A 17,967-nucleotide genomic window follows, 5' to 3' on the forward strand; every position below is an offset into this window, starting at 1 on the left:
ATTCTAAATTTGAAAATCATGAGGTATGTTATGATTTGAGATGATCAGAGCATATCAATATCTTCAAAAAGTGGTGTGAGCCCAAAATGTTATTCTGTAGAGAAAAGGATTGGAAATAAGGAGGTTCTTTGCTCAGATAATTTCTTTACTCACTATCCAAGGCTATGTATATCTTTACCTCAGCTTTACAAGTTATAAAAATAAGACAATAGTACATATTGTATTCCATAAATAGAATATACATGTGCAAAATAGAACATGAATCATTGATATTATTATTAATAGTTCTTAACTTTTATTACTATATCTTAATTATTTTCCCCACAAATAAACACATCTGATGTAGAACTGTTGGTGCTGTTTCCCTCTAGGTTTGAGATACCTGTAGTGAAGTAATATATTTAAGGTTCTATTTTTTGTGTGAAATATAATAACTTAATGAAATTTAGAAGTAGAAATATTTATATTTGTTGCATATAGAATAAAGTAAACAAAGTAGTCTATAAAATCCTTAGGGCTGTAAGCATCTAAATTAAGCCTTTTGGCAGAAAGATAAAGTTTGTGTACATACATGTATATATATTGATTTAAATGGGTCTTACTGCCAAGGCATTACAAATGGGACTGTCAGTGTAGCAGCAGAGTACATCAGCAGTATCAGGCAGACCAAGGAGACTTGGACAAAATTATAGTGGACAAATCTTATTTAAGAGCTAACGTAACTCACTTTTCTTCAGTGTTAAATAAGAAAAAAAAAAATACAAACTATAATTTTGAAGTAAATATGGTATATTATTTTTTAACTGCCACTAAAAATGAATTAAATTTGTGGTTTGCTCTATCTTGCGTAAGTATGTTGCTATTGCATTTTTTTTTTAAATGTCTTTTGAGGGCCTCTTTGCCAAATGGATAAGTTCTACTTATATTAAAATAATTGAGAAATGTGCTTGTCTAACTTAAAGTAAAATATATTTGTAAAGTAAAATCTTTGTCCTGTTTCTTTTGCCCATTTCTTTTTCTTTCTCTCTGCTTTCAGTACTCATCTTTCTCCAATCAGTCCTTCTAGTTTCAACCCCACCCCTCTTCTCTTTCACTTTGCTTTTAGATCTTTATAGATCTCTCTTTCTTTTTCTCCACTACTACCCAGTTATACACGCTTTTATGTTACAGTGGCATAAAATCTAATTGTTTTCTATTTAAAATAAATAGAAAAAAGCAAAATCTAAACCAAGTCCACTAGCCTTGAAATATATTTATTTTTTAAAAACACAAGCTGTTATATTTTTTAGCCATACAATAATAGACATCCTTATGGATGATGCTAAATACTCAGTGATGTACTTGAACTATTTTTATGAACCAGGTTTTTATCTTTAGATTTTTTCTTTTAGAAATGGGATTTTGTTCTAAGTTCATGAGATGAGAAGTGTTAAATGACACTTGTCCTTGATTCAGTTTGCTGCTTCTTCATGGTCCAAATTGCCCTTCATGCAGAGCTGAGCTTGTAATATGTACTCGAGATGCTGAGTAAATGCTTTCACTGGCTGTCCCTGGCTTACTTACTCAGCCAGTCTGAGTCACCTTCAAAACATCAAGATTATGTGTATATACACTGTAATAAATAACCACCTGCACTGAGGTAATGCAAATTGAATTTGTTGAAATATGGCCTATTATATTAAAATTTATGTTTCTATTATAATTTTTATTGTATGAAAAAATTTTGTCCTGTATAGAATTACTGAGAATATCTGTAACCATATATAGGAAAGCTTATCTTTTCTTGTGAACTGTTTAATAATAGAAGATACGTGCATGGTAAGAATCTAAACATCTATTTTTTATCTCTTAAAAAATTCATAGCTGGATTTTGTCATTCTTAAAGCAGGTCAAATAACTTAATCATACAGTACTCATGTACATACCCTAAATTGTGTATACATGATTAGAGAGTTGGTTTCTTTTTATACTCGAACTAGTTATTTTCTAAACAACGTCAATAGATTAGAAATAAATGTAAAACATTCATTAAAGGTATTTCAGAGAAAATTCAGCTGTAGGGGTGTTTTAATTCTGAATCTGTACAGAAGATAAAGATATGGTAAAAACAGAGGGACCATGCAAAACACAATTCAGAAGTTGGCACACCTCTAGCTTTTACTGGATTGAAACAAGGTACTTAGTGAACTGTGTAACAAACAGGTATTTTCTTCAATGAGAGAAATAATCATTAAAGAAAAAATCTGAAATCAATTGGTAAATATTCAGGCACTACATTAGCCTTATTTCATGCTAATTCAGCTTTATTGAATTCATATCACCATCCATAAAGCTGCCTCTGCTGTTCAAAGTAATATCCAGTATATCTCAATTAACAATGTGTTAACCTTTCATCCAAGTTGGCAACAAGAGTGAAGCTAAATAGATTAACTATCAAAAATGGAAATAAAAACCTAAGAACAAGAAGAGAAGTTAAAAATATTTTTATATCTTATAATCATTTAAAAAATATTATTAGAACAGACAAAATAATATTAAACTATGAATATTCCTGTCTGATAATACAGATAGTACATATGTTTGTTTTTAGATATTTAAACTAGTCTTATGAATATTACAAGAATTTAAAAAATGTTTGGAATAGCAGTAGGCCATACATTATATCTGAAGAGAATAAAAGCCTGTTCCAGCAGACAAATGGGAATTTTGACTGAGTCTATTCTTGCCATATTTTGCGGGTTATTTTGCATTAAATGTCTGTGGTTGCTGTCCATTGCAAGAAATTAGAATCTATGATCTGAGCCTTCATTGCTATAATAGTGGCAATATTTTTCTATTTAGTTAAAATTCAAATTCAAATTGAATTTGTTTATTTTATAAAATGTACCCTTCTGCTAGAATAGTTTATAAAACTAAGGGTAAATAAAACCATTGTCACTCATATTTTCATTATTTTTAGTTCTGATTTTTTAATCCTTTGCGATGTCAATGGGACACTATCTTATCGGATTTGATCTTTCTCTCTCTCTCTCTCTTTTTTTATTATATCTTGTGAGTTAAATCAGTTCAGTATGGAGATGTTATTTTTTATTAATTGATCTTGTCTTAATTTAAACCTAAGAAACTACATGGCATTATATTTTTTATCACATGTAAAAGCACAAGTAAAGAAATCTTTGAGGTTCCAATAGCATATCAAACAAATGCATATTATAGTGAATTTAAACTTGAATTTTGTTGCTGTTGTTGTTAAATATAGCCTACATATCTCTACTATGTATTTTACTACTTTAAGGTCTAAATATATGCTATAAATCATACAGGATGGGCTATATTTCTAAGTTAGTGTTGCTATTGATACCTTCACTCTTGAATCCCAAGTTTGGTTTCAGGAGTTTTCCAGTGCAATCTGATTATGGCATTAACACTTTTTCTCCTTTACTCACTAATAGAAATTGTGACTCATGAATGGAGGGACCATATGCTACTTTGAAAAGGCAGCAGGGGCCACAGAGACAGTTTATAAATGATCTGAGTAAGAAATGAACACAGAGCAATTAAGCTAGTTAGGAGTCCAAAGGTTTTGGGAAGTGAGGATGCTAAAATTGGTTCCCTTTAAATATGAAGATAGAATTAAAAATTAGTAAAAAAAAAACAAACAACAACAACAACAACAACAACAACAAAACACAAAACAAAACAAAAAAAATATATTTTCCCCTAATGATTTCTTCATTCAGTAAAGCATGGTTTGTCTTCTCTTTTTAATGTGGGACAAGGAGTTTAACACTGGAAGTTGGTGAATGGCAGTGAAACTACAAGGACAGGAGTAGTGGCCACTCACATTAGGTCTTGTCACTGAGGAAAGTCTGTGCATTAAAGAATGCATACACAATTACCACATTAATCAGGCTGGTCAAAATAGGTGATCCACTGAATATCTTTGTGCCCACTGCCATTTAATGCTATTCACCCATATATCTGTTATAAACATTTAACACCACAGGTGTGCCAAGTGCTTTGCAGATAACCTGAAGATGAAGGTTCCTTTCTTAAAAACTTAAATTCAAAATATCCAGAATACTGATTGGATGGTAATAAATGCTGGAAAAAAAACTCAGTGTTTCTTTTACCCATACTTCTATTAATTTCCTGATTCTTATTTAGCTTTTGAGAGCTATTTTGGGAATATTTTTTATTCTTTATTGGGTCTCTAGAAAGCAGCCAGTTAGTGATAGAAGAGGACATAGCCAAGGAAGGCTTTCCAGATGTAAAAGGCAGGATGAAAAAGTGCCACAGAAGAGAGCTAAGGTACAATTTGAGTACAAAAAACAGACGGATTAAGATACAAGTCGTTTATTATAGTTACTATTTCTTTTGTAAATGAAAAAAAGTAAATTCAGTATTCTGCCTGTATTAATTACATACAGAGAGAAGAACATGAGGGACATAGTGCTGACTTAAATGCATGGGGAAAATTCATATTGAAGACATTTATTTTATTTTAAAATAATAATAATAATAATACATCTTCAGAAAAGAAAATAAAGTTTCTGCTACTTCAGGGAACATCTGAGTTCTCTTAGAGAACCTGAGATGTTAAAACACGACACATATCTTTAAAAAGAAAGCTTCCACAGATAGCTACCTCATATTTAATACTGCCATGTATGAATAGAGGTTATTTAATTGACTGCTTAGTGGTAGCAGTCACAAAATTGATCCATTATTCTCTTTTCTCTTCCTCTCTTGCAAAACTCTTCCCCCTTCTCTATACAGAATATAAAACAATGTGACAAGGGCTAGACTGCTGGTGTATGGGGACCATACAATCATTCAGGCTGACCAGAGTTGTCTCATTGTTTCCTTGTGCTTTCCCATATGTCTGCATCTATCTGTTGTCTTGTGTCCTGTACACAATGCTCCTTTGACACAGACCATTTCTTTCTTCTGTTTTCTGGCAGCATGCAGAAGAAAAGAGATGCTGATCAACATCTTAATTTCCTATACATTAGGGTAATATAAGCAATACACAACAGTAGCAAAATAATGTGAATAATGCAGATTTCGTTTTTGCCTAGATAAATGGAACAACATAACATCGAGTATCTGAAGTGCACTGCATATCTAAGTACCTCAAAATGCTTCAAGATTATTGTGATTCATTGTAATTGCCTCATGATATTGCCATTATATTGCAGTCATGTTATCATTTAAGTAATAAACATTTATCTTAGGAATGTTTGTGTGCACAACATAATTAGCTCTAGAATAAAGTGTGTTAAACATGAGGTGTGATTCATTAGAAGAATGATAGAATTTGATTTTTAAATTCTAACAACTTATTTTAACTGTTGCTTGTTAAAAGTGAAAATGAACAGTGAAGTTTTGTTAATTACAAAACTCTCATATAGAAGTTTAAGTAGTGATTGAAAGCTAGTATTTAAATATTTAAGTATATTATAATATTTAAGTATTTAAATATTAGTACAGTATGCAGTATAAATATTACTTAGATATTGTTGAGCTTTCCATTTCCTACCACTGAAAACTGTAATGAGTAGGTTGACATCTCACATATTTGTGATTCCAAGTAGGACTGACTGGTCTGAGGTCTTAACTAAGAAAGTCCTTTGTGTATCAAAAAATGAACTAAAAGAACAACTTAAACCAAATCTTCTTGGCTAAATATGACCTTTAGATTCACTACAAAAGTAATTAAGTAGCTGTAAAATAAAATAAACAAAAACATTCAGTTATGAAGATGCCAACCATAAAGAGAAGCTGAAAATCTTTATGTAAAGTCAACTGTAGCTTAAAAGTATAGTATACTGAGTTGTAAATTGATCGCTTGATTATTCCATTCATTAAAACTTTTGTGCTCTGAGGCCTATCTGCAAAAGCCAGTGATCTAACTCTAACTTAATTAGCTTGGTTACTAGAAGAAATATTAGCTCAAGATACAGCACTGAGTTATGTTGTGAAGACAGTACCCATGTCTTCTGAGTCTTGGGGTATCATTTCTTTGTAAGTATGACACCTAAAACCAAAAGAAACAAGCAAACACTGGAACTGTTAAAAGTGTAATTTTTGCAACAACTAGTAATGTTTGAGGTCAGTGCAGTGGACCATATGTAGAACAATCTAGTCTAATTGCCTTTCTCACTGCTGTTTTTGGGATGCTGTTTCTGAACAGTGTTAAATTTGAAGTACACTTCTATACTTACTCTTTGGTTACCTGTGCAGTGTCCTATTGGGTACATTCCTGCTGAGCTGCCTGAATTTTGTATTGATCTAATGGCAATTGCTAATTTAGGTGTAATTATATAATGTTTTCCATTGAAAAGAATCTTTTAAAACAATAGGGAAGAAATAAAAATATCAAGATATATATTATAGCATATTTCAGCAGATATCTAGATTTTTTGACTTTTTATGACTGTGTTTTAACATATATTTGCAACTTTTAAAGTTATGCAGAACAAAATATTTAGTTTTTAATGTAGTTTGCCTTGAAAGTAAATTTTAAGGTTAAATCCTAATTTCAAGTTGAGGTTATTTTGAAGGAGATTTACTCTTGTTATGAATGGGTTTTGTGTGGTTGGACTGTGTGCAAATGACGAAATCCCAGGAGAGTTAATTAGAAGTAAGATAAGCTTCATATAACCACAGTATCTGGACTGAGAGATTCTGAGAAATTTTAAAATGTATGGTATCACTGTTATACATTATAAAAGATTCCCGCAACTGTAAACTAGCATGATACATACTAGTATACATGCTAATTACTAAGATATGCACTAAAGTTTTATATATATATATATAATTTAGATTAAGTTGTACTAGGGAGATAATTTTTATGGATGGTGAATTGCAAGTTAGTTTCATTCCACTTTTGCTTGGTCAAAAATAATGCTTGTAATGCATTTGCAGATCTCAGTATGCATAGCAAAAGTGGTAGCTTTTGTTTATGAAGATATTTAAGGACAGAAAGGATCTACAGAGAATGTTAGAAAATGACCTAGTTCTTTTCAATGCCACAGTAATGACTGGCTTCTTGCAAAGAAAGTTCTTATCAAAATTAACACCTATCAGCCATAACATTTTTCTACAGTGCTTTAGCCATTGTATTATTTGTCTGCAGGTTTTAAAATTGGTAGTCAACATTGAGTACTCTGCAGCTTTGTGGGAAAAATAACTATCAGCTCTTTACCAGTTATTGTAGGTTAGTCACATTAGAACCAAATAAACATTAGAAACCTGATCAGGAAGGGACCTATCCATATTATTTTTGTCTGAGTGCAAGTCTATCCTGTATTCAAATTAAAACTCCACCCATCTTTCTGAAAGAATAAGATCATATATTCTTCACTTCAAAGTGATAAATGATCACTTTGAAAAGTTTTTCTGTGTTATGTTCTCTAAGTAAATGATTAAAGTAGTTAAAACCCAAACCACTAGAGACTATGAGGTGTCTGCTTTTTATTTTTATGTTTTTCAAAAGATTCGTGCACATAAACCCAAATTTTCCTTTATATGATAACTTTTTATGACAACTTAGATTGTTTCAGTATGGTTTGCTACAAAATGTAATTCCTACCATTTCTAACTCTTTTGGAATTAATTTTAAAATTCTGTTAATCCAAATTAGTCCAAATAATCCTGTTAGTCCAAATAAACCCTTAGTCATGATCTCTTATCTTTGACAGAGGAGAATGTTGTCAAAATTATCTGCACTTATTTTAGCAATTCCTCATGTACTCTGAAAACATAAGGCCAGAATGTGAGCCAGAGTATTCTCTGGTTTCCTATGATCCATGTAAATTGCATTTCCCATATCCTTCTTGTCTCGACATAGTATCTCCTTTTATTGAGACAGAAGAAAATAAGGGAAAAGGATATGAGAACTCTGTATTACGTCAGCCAAAATAACTAGGTTTGATACAGAGAAATGAAAATGCCACAGTTTCTACAAGAAGTTTGGTCTCCTGTTTAGAGTTATCTAAGTCCAGAGAAGGATGGAAAACTATGTGAGAAAAAGTATCTGGTTCATCAAGTTCTCAGTGAATAAAAAATAAATGTCAATGTCCAATATGTATTTATCAAAATCTGCCTAGAGGGTCAGAATTATATCTTAAGCTCACCAAATTTCATGCAAAAAGAAAAAAAAATCATGAAAGTAATTTAATGTGTTTAGACTTTTTATCTGACTGGTAAATCTTTTGGGATGTTTGAAAATATAATATTAATGTAATCTCTGTAAAGCTGAAGTTTTTATTACATATTGTACTGTAGTAGTCACACAGGTGATGATCAAATAAAGCTTGGTAGATGTGAAATAAAGTATTACTGTTCTGGTTGATTTTTATTTTTTAAGAAGAAAATATCCTTATCTTCTTTGGAATTGGTCTCTGAATCTCATGATATTTTTCTCTGAGGAAATTTTATAGAGATGTGAGATACTCATAGGAAGTGGTACTCAATATGCTTTCTATTATTTGTTTGTTTGTTTGTTTGAATCTATGTATAGATATATTTCTTCACATTTTCATGACCAGCAGAGAACAGCTTCCTTCAGTACCGGGTAATTTTTGAATTCTTAGACCTATAGCGCTCAGCATTATTATGATTTTAAAGGAAACATAAGGTTATGGATAAAGGTCACCATAACAAAAAATTGTGAAAGTAATAAATAATGAAAAGGACAAGTGTGCATGCCCATCTAGGAGGGGAGCCTTCATCACAGGAAGAAAGACCATGAAAGAAACTAGTGTGAAATCAAGATGAATTAAGAACTGAATGTGGAGTCAGGAAGGGTCTGTATTAATTGGAAATGCTCTAGAAGACCCAAAAGAATGAGTAAAACAATGCTTTGATAATGAGCTTTTCAGTTCAATAAATAAGAGTATAAATAGGATCACTGGAAATTGAAGCCGAGATGAATTCAGACAGGATTTTTTTATAACCATTAGGTTAATTAGTGTTGGAATGATTTACGATAGTCTGGTTCATTCTCCATCACTGGCAATTGATGGGTGTTTTCACCCTCAAATATATACTTTAATTCAAAAAAGAATTAGTACATGCCTGTATTATACAAAAGGTTAAATTAGATGGTCACAATGATCCCCTCAGGCCCTTAATCTATAGATTTATGAAATTCTCCAGATGCTTTGGTTGTGTTGCACTAGGCCCCTGCTGTTGGCCACTGCATCATAAATGCATACTAAACATACTAAAGTTTGGCTCACTTATGTGTAGCTGACGATTCTGTAGTCCTGAAGATTCTGAGAAGTTGTTCACTAAAACCTTCCTGAGATATGGTACTTTCCTGAGATAAAGTGGATATATAAATAGAAAGCTTGTCCTAGGGAAATGCAAAAAATCAAAATTTGTTGTCATGTAAATGAAGTGGAAATGAAGCTTGCATGACTGCAAACTCTCATATTTGAGAATATGCTAGAATCAGTAGCAATTAAGAAAACATTTATTGTGTTAGGTTCTGTCTCCAGAATTTTATGTATGTTTCTTTGAATCAGCTTGTATTAGCCCTTGACTAGGGGTGTTGGACTGGATAGATTTAAAAAGGAATTAATTTTTTTGCGAAACTGGATTAAAGTTTCATATAGGCCAGTATCATTTTCTCCCTTTTAACACTTCAGCAACAACCTCACTGGTGTGTGTCTTGGAGATAACAATATTATTAATCATAGAGCTATTAATCATCATAAGATTTTGGCAATGAATTTGCTTCTTTCTTTGAAGCTAGAGCTATCTCAATAATATTGGGAAAAAAACTTGATTAGCAATGCAGTCACTCAATAGTAGCCAGTGTGCTTGAGGTATCTTGGCTCATGTGCTTAAGTGGTCTTTACAGAGTTTGCGTGAGTGGGGTAGACCCTGCTTTACCACATTCATCTCCATGGCCTGCAGGGGAATCTCTGCTCCAGCACCTGCAGCATCTCTTTCCCCTCCTTCTTAACTGACCTTGGTGTCTGCTGAGTTGTTGCCCAAGAGTCACACTAAACAGAATCCTAGTAGATCCAATGGTCTGTGGAGCTTCTCATGGCATATTCCCTAGGAGAGACCACATGTGTTCCATTTTGTTTTCTGTCACGTGCTTGTGTGTGAACATCATGAGGAGTTAAAATCTTCCCTAAGACGATCTTGCAAATGTCTTGCCGCATTTTAGCCAATAAGAGCCTACTTTTATTTATATGCATGGTGTCAGAGTTAGAACACCTTGGAAGGACAAAAATATCTCTTCAAACCCTCAGATACAAATCTTGTAATAATAAAAATCCCCCGAAGAATAAATGCTACAGAAAGGAAGTTAGTCATTTTGCTATTAAGAGCTATATGCAAAGGACAGAAAACTGACTTTCCAGAAGGACTAACATCTTCTTGACAGATACAATTGGCTGATTTTGTCTATCCCCTACCTTAATGGATGACACCTGTAAAAAAAAGTAAATCTATTTTTAATAGGATAGTCTGCTTAAATGACCCAATTTCAAGAAGAGTGCACTTTCATGAATATTTATTTAATATGAAAACACTAAAGTAAACTAGAAACTGCATTCTATAAATAAAAACAGCCTGGAGGGTCAAACAGTGATAGACTGTATGATATGAAAGGTAATTTAGTATTACTTTATGTGCTAGGTTAGCAAAAGAGATCTTAGTACGTACCTCACAACAGCAGCCAATATCTGTATTCTTACCTTTACACAGGCAGTAGGCAGCTTCTGGACATTAAAGCATTGAGATCATAGACCAACGAATGGATGAAGCAGATAACATGTTTGAAACATGTATTCTCATAGCTTGCTGTAAAAACACATGTGCACACATGCAATTTTCTGTTGTCTTTCTATGCAGTTCTTAACATTCATTGTTAGTGTGGGTTGACATTCCAGTTTACAATATGGTTAGGCAGGAGGTGCTTTTGAGAGGGCATGTAGAGATGAATCTATGGTTATTATCCAGATTCCTGTCAGTCAATTTAATTCCATAAGTTGTTCCTATTTAGTGCAGATTTAGTTTTTTATTTTTTATTTTTATTTTTAATAGCAAAACAGCAACTAGTGTTATCGGATAACCTTGGGAGGTGAAATTAATACCAATTAAGACAGCAACTGGGCACATACGATTATTATGTTCTGTAAATATATTCACAAAATAACTAGCACAGTGAATCATATATTATACCAATAGGATCTAGGAATGAGCCACTAAGTACTATTCATTAGAACTATGTATTTGTTCTTGTGTCTGTTATGCTTACACAGGAGAAGTGATCTAGATAATGGGAAGACTAGTATTAGAGCAGAGTGAAGAATCCTACTCAGGTATTCTGACTCTTTCAAATGAACACGGGGAATCATTACAAAGAACTATTATTTTAATAATTTTTAACATAAAATCACATAGTCAGAAAAACAACACATCTATACTGTTTATCTTTGTTCAAATTACAAGTAATTATATCAATGTGATTCCTATATAATTTTGTAATTTTTTAAAGTACGTTTGTCTTTTTTTGTGTAAGTGCCATCATGCCTTCTAGTTGCCCAATGTTGAATTTGATTCTTTATCCACTAAATCACTTGTAGTTAACTGTAAGATTTATTTTTGCTTTCTTTCAATACAGTACTATACCTTCATTTATGAAATACTCAACATGATATCACTTTTTTTTTTTTTTTTTTTTTTTTAAGTAACACCAAATCATCACTTTTTTGGATTAAAAAAAATACCAGTTTGAATGACAATATTTATAGGAAGTGTGTGAGAACTGCTTTCCTACACAGAGACAAACTATATCCAAACCATCTGGTTCCAGGGAGGCAGCAACTCCTGAACCCACCAAATTCTTGCAGGTTCTGTGTAGCAGGCTGGCCTGGGAGTCTTTTCTTGCAGAAACACAAGATATTTCCAGTTAGGTTTTCATTGGTAACTTGCTGCATGGAAGCTAAAGCTCTGCATAGTATCTGTGGAAACTCTCAGACCCCTGGAGCCACTTCCTCTTAGGAAGTGTCTGTCTGGGTTCATTTTTTCCTTATCAGGTAAGCATTCCAAGCTCGAGTTATTTTAATATCCACCTATCCACCTAATATAGTAACTCTCATTGTCTTTGTCTTGCCTTTAGGATGGTGAATACTTTTTACAGTGTTGTTCTCCACTTTTTTAAAACTGCGGGAGGTACAGGAAGAAGACACAAACATTTTAAGAGCTGGAGAAAAAGCTTTATAGTGGGAGATTTAAATAGCTCAATCTGTTTATCTTATCAAAAGAAGATTGATAGGTAAAATGATTACAGTGTGCAAGTAAATTCACAGGAAGAAAATACTGGATATTAAAAAGCTTTTTTTTTATTAAAGCATAGAAGCATGGTGGAAACTAATGCTGGAATCTTAAACCAGATAAATCAAGTTGGATTGAAGCACAAATTCTTACTGGTAGGTATCATTAACTTCTGGAGCAAACTCTTAAATTGAGGCTCTCTGTCTTGTGATTATCTTTGAAATGGGACTCTATATGCACAGGCAAAAAACATGTAATTGTACTAAATATGAGGGTGAGTGGCATGTTTAGTGACCTATGAGCTGCAGGAAGCTAGCTTAAACATCTTATGATACTTCTGGCCTTACCCTTTATAAAATCTATGAAGTGCCAAAATTCTCTTCTGTTGGAGACATATTGAGCCCACATGCTGAGTTTGTAAAAACACTTATGCACATGGTGAACCTTTGTGGGTTCCAAGATACTCAAAACCAGAAACGGGAATTTATTATTTGCCAGGACTTTTTAATATCATTTTGCATGACATTTTGCAGCAAATATCCTCATGCTGCGGTTCACTAGATGTCTGCTCACCTCTTGCAGCTGGTCATTTGCAGAGGGTCTTGTTTCTCTGTTTTTGTCTAAAAATGTGTATTAAAAAATAAAAAAGGCAAAATACTCTTTGACTCCACAGAAGTCAAAGACAAGGTTCTAGCAAGCTGTAACAGGGCTAGGATTTCAACCTAAAATTTAACTAATACTTTTGTCTTGATATGCACAATTCATATCTTCTCAGAAAGATTTTAAGATTTTATACATTGGTAGATCTATACCTTGGTAGATGTAGACCTTGGACTGCACGGTTGTGAGTGAAAGGAGAGGAGATTATGAAATTACCTCTGTGAATGCAAGATGGATTGCTATGAAGAATATTATGGGATCTTATTTTGTAGTATGTGGTATTTTACTTATTGTCATATTTTATTGTTATAAGGTTATGGCGGCACATTAAAATGTAGGACTACATCAGAATAAACTGGAAGCATCCGGTATGTCTTTATAAATACTGTAAATATTTTTATTTAAAAAAATCAATAAAATAAGAGAATGACTCTTATTTTACCAGTGTGCAACTTTTTCCTAGATTGCTACCAGTTTTTCATTTTCAAGTCCCTATTCTGCATCCTTTCTGTTGTACATCCTAATCTCCCTTTTTATAACACTGTCTCAGAGTGATTCATTTGTGACAGTCACAGAAGCATGCACTCCAACACCCACACGCAGGTAAATCTGCTGCGGTGATATATTTTAATTACAGATTTAGTCAGAAGTAATTAAGGTTTTATGTCACAGGGATAGCGGAGAGTTTTAAAAATTCATGCGGTTTCAGTCTTTGTGAGTGTGCAGTTTGTGACACAATGGCTTGCAAAACAAGAACGACCCCTTAGTGCTGTTAGATTAATTAATAGAAAGAGAATAAACTTAATGGAGCTAGAAAAGTGCAAAAAATTGTGTTTTTTCCACTGTATATCACACAGATGGAATGGTCGTCCTGGGATTGCAGCGGGGGACAGTAATTGCATTTTAATTACAGTGCTGATGGCTTCTGCTTCCTACCAGATGGAAGGCCCTTTTAAAATAGAGGCACAATAGCAAGCCTCTGCTTATTTTCTCTTCTGATGCTGGCTAACATAAAGTGACACAAGACAAAAGCTATTATGGTATGGTTTGATCAGAAAGACTTTATTCAGTGCTATAATACTTTCTAGTATGAAGCAAATCCATTCTATGCTGATATTAAAAAGACACTTCTTCTGTCTAGAAACTAAAATGAAAATATGCAGGAAACACCTACTGCTTTTATTAGTAACAATCATAGTTAATCACATTGTTGCTAGGTTGGTAATATTTATAGAAAGAAAGACAGACAACTGAGACTTCCTTTGTTTAGAATGCTTAGCAAAGATGGTTCTCAGGATGGCACCATACAGAACAAGGTATGGGTTAGACTGAAGTTAGCAGATGTAAAGTTTACTGTGTGTCCTTTACTTTACAAATATTATTGGGAGTTAGCAAACATAAAAGTGCTGATTGTGGAGAAACTGATGTTGCAGAGAAGGGTCAGATCTGTAAATAGTGTGAAAATTACATTCAAAGCTATTAAATTGCATTAAGAAGCATACCTTTGTAGATGCACATACAGTATTCATAAGTGAATAAATGAATTATATTTAATAATATTTCACCTCTTTGTCATAGTTAAAGTGCTTTATATATTAGTTTTCTTCAGCAATATGCCCTTTCACTGTCATTGCATCTTCAAGACTACAGTTTGTTTCATTGTAAAAATACGTATAAGAATCTTCTAACTGTGCTTTGAGTCTTAAAAAGTGCAGGTAGCAATAAATAGATTTGCTTCATTGTTAGCGTATAACTGATTTATTAAGCTGCTGCTTTGAGCCAAGGGTCATTCTCTTTAATCTTTGTATAAGAAATGCAGTGGGTACCTGGCTATAATAGTAATATTATTTAATACTTGTAATAATTAATAAAAATTAGCACATTGTAGATCAGAAAGATTTGACTTTTAGTGCTATGTTGCCAGCAACTCAGCTTCCTTCTGGGCAGTTTCCAATTAACCCACTGGAGTCATCTCTGTATTATCAAGGATTTATGCTTAAAAAAGAGACAGTGAGCAGGCTTCCCAAGGTGCATGCTTCAGAGGATGTGAAAATGTGGGGAATGCTTTGAAGGAGATTGGAAGGTCCAGCCAAATGGTTCTTATTGCCCATTTTCTAGCTCTGTGGAATCTGAATTCTTGTAAGAATGGAACATCTCTAGGCTGATTATTCTTGATAAAAATATTTTTGCATAAGCATTTACACAACCAGTATTTTTACAGCTGAATAATACACGTACCATTTTCTTCTATAATAAATTTATATCAAGTTTATACTACTGTAGGCCAAAAGGTCACTTTGAGTATTACAGTAAAGGTTCAAAAAATGAATTACAAAGCAAGTAAAATATTCAGTGCTTTCCTCACTTTGGTCTTCATGAAATTGTAATCAGTTAATTTTTTTGTAATCAGTTGAAGTGGAACAGCTTGCAAGCCTGTTGGAAAAAGGTCTCAGAATTCTAAGTGATATTGACAAAACTGCAGGAGTGATTCAGTAAAGATAAGACTAAAGTGTGGTCTAACATCTAGGAAGGACAAGCAAGTGTTGAGAACAAACTGCAAAATCACTGGTTAGGGAGCTGCACCATCTGAAAGGAGGAGGGTGATAGAGAAATAAAATCTGAATTTGAATTGTAACTGAGTGGAAAAAAAATCTCCAAACAAACAAAAACCATATTACTCTGAAATGTGTAACTAGGAGTGTTGTATTTAAGACATAAGATAATTATTATGATTTACCTCAGGCATGTGAAGTTAAGATGAATAACATTTCTTACTTTAGTGTTTACTTCAAGAAAGATATAGCCCATTTGATGAAGTTTCAGAAGGAAACAGTCTAAAGGGATACCAATCAATTATTCTTCATATCTTCATGTCATAGGATTTTACTCACAGAAGATTTAAATTAGATTGTAAAGGGTTTTTCTAACTACAAGGATAATCAGGCATTGGAACAGACCGTCTAGGGCATGAAGTCTCTTTTATTAGAGACTTTAAAGACATTCTTATAATCTAACCAGAGATGTGTGGTCAAGATGAAATTGCATTTATTTGAATGTACTGGATAAATATCTGTGAAGAGTAGTGTCTAGTCAATACAGTCACTGTTTAGTATTACCTCTTACAGTCTCACAATTATCTCCTGTTGTCCCATGCAAATTTTATTACTTGTGGTTCTTGCCTTTTTTGGTCTTGGTCATTGGTCTCTAATTACCTCTGTATTTTTTTATTTTTAGAAATGTAAAACTACAGTAACAAAACCATGCATCATATAAGTTAGCAAAACCATGCCTAATGTAAGATATGAAAATTTCTAGTATTGAAAATGACGTCTCTATTGGGAGTTGTGAAAGTGGTATAAAATGTGAATTTGCTTTTTGAGCAACTTAAAGTGTGGCCACAATTTTTTGGACTTCACATTCAATTCAGAAAAACAAAACAAAACAAAACACATTATGTTTAAGATGTCAAAAGAAAAACTACAAATGTGAGAAGGAAATGGCAAATAATTATTTGCTACAGTGTACTTAAAGATCTAAGGCCATGATACAGCAAAAGAAACCACTGAAAGTTATAAATAGTTACACTGACATCAAGGTTAGTGCATCACTTGGTTAAATGCTCCCCTGGGTAAGATATGATCAAATAGTGTCTAAGGTTGGGAAAGGTACATGATAATGTACTGTAAAAATCTAAAAGCTAAAAATCCTGAAGGAAGAGAATTTTGTGACAGTGAAGGCAACTATTAAAAGCTAACGGAGTAAAAGAAAATACTAATTTTGTGCAGTATCTGGAAGTTAAAAATATCCAATTACATTTGAGATTGAGATTGATTGAGATCATGAAATCAATATAATTTAGAATAGTTTTCCAAGAGGAGTGGTACATAAAAACATAAAGGTAGTATGAGGTCAGAAAAAGGTCATCTATAACAATCTTTTATGGCCATCAGCAGATGCTTGTGTTAGCAAATAAAAAGACAATGAGAATAAATAGGAGCTGCAGTACTCAACATTTACAAATCAGAAACAGAAAAAATATGGTAAAAACAATGCAATTTTTATGTAGCTAATTGTTGGAATGGGGTACATGACCTACATGTTAGAGGACAAAGATAATTCTTCATTTATCTGGTATATATGCAAATTTTTGCTTATCTTTATACATGTAGATATGCCGTTAAATACATGTGCTGGGAAGACATCGTGTTGACACCAGCTTCTTTGGAAAAAACAGAAATACTTGCTAAGTAGAAATTAAGTTTAGACTTATTTCTAAAGAATAAATAATGGTAACTATTAGTATGAGATGAAATTTAGAGTGGTCCCATAAGGGAATAACTCAGCAAAATGCATAACAGTTATTACGTTATTTCATTATGATAATGGGGTTTACTATTTAAAATCACTATTTGCAAAAGTCTGAAATGCCTAAGAACTTTCCAGTGTCAAGCTCCATATTTAAAGACATTTTTCAGGTACATTATTTCTGGCATTAAAGTTACAGAATTCTCTCAGGTGTTATGCACAGACTAGAGGACAAAGATGGCTTTAAACTTGGAAAAACTAAAATGCAGTTCTTTATGTGAAAATTGGTACTGATCATCACAACACTTGTAAGTTTTTCATATGATAAATATGCTTTCTGTATGTATACTTTTGTACTGACGTGTATGATAATCTGGCCTTCTAGATTTCAAAATATGAAATCATGTTTCCTTTCATTCTTACATAGAGTGCAATTGCACAAAGAATATTTAGATTACAAGGAGCTGTACCAATATTGGCAGAGATGATGGACATTCCTATTAAATATCTACTTATTGTTTATATTATGTTTCTAAGCATAAATAATAGAAGATTCATCTAGATACCATGGTAATAGGTGCTATAGAAATTAGTTAAAAGAAACAAATATTTGACATGTGTATATCCATATTTAGGCAAATTGATGAATTTTGGCACTGTTATAAATTTCTACATTGTAGAGAAAGTTTGCCAGCA

At 32.7% G+C, this 17,967-nt stretch overlaps 1 protein-coding gene across 4 annotated transcripts in view; it reads left to right on the forward strand.

The window, feature by feature from the left end:
- BEND5 (BEN domain containing 5) overlaps positions 1–17,967 on the forward strand; it is a 923,509-nt gene that overhangs the window by 83,781 nt on the left and 821,761 nt on the right. For 2 of the 4 annotated variants that reach the window (XM_032191937.1, XM_032191939.1), the window contains exon 4: positions 12,384–12,461. The exons of the other annotated variants lie outside the window; for them this stretch is intronic. In XM_032191937.1, coding sequence (XP_032047828.1) covers positions 12,384–12,461 — 78 coding nt within the window. The remainder of the gene's footprint in view (positions 1–12,383; positions 12,462–17,967) is intronic. 4 annotated transcript variants of the gene reach the window in all.

The sequence above is a fragment of the Aythya fuligula genome, chromosome 8, assembly GCF_009819795.1.
Source record: "Aythya fuligula isolate bAytFul2 chromosome 8, bAytFul2.pri, whole genome shotgun sequence".
Classification (NCBI taxonomy): Eukaryota; Metazoa; Chordata; class Aves; order Anseriformes; family Anatidae; genus Aythya; species Aythya fuligula.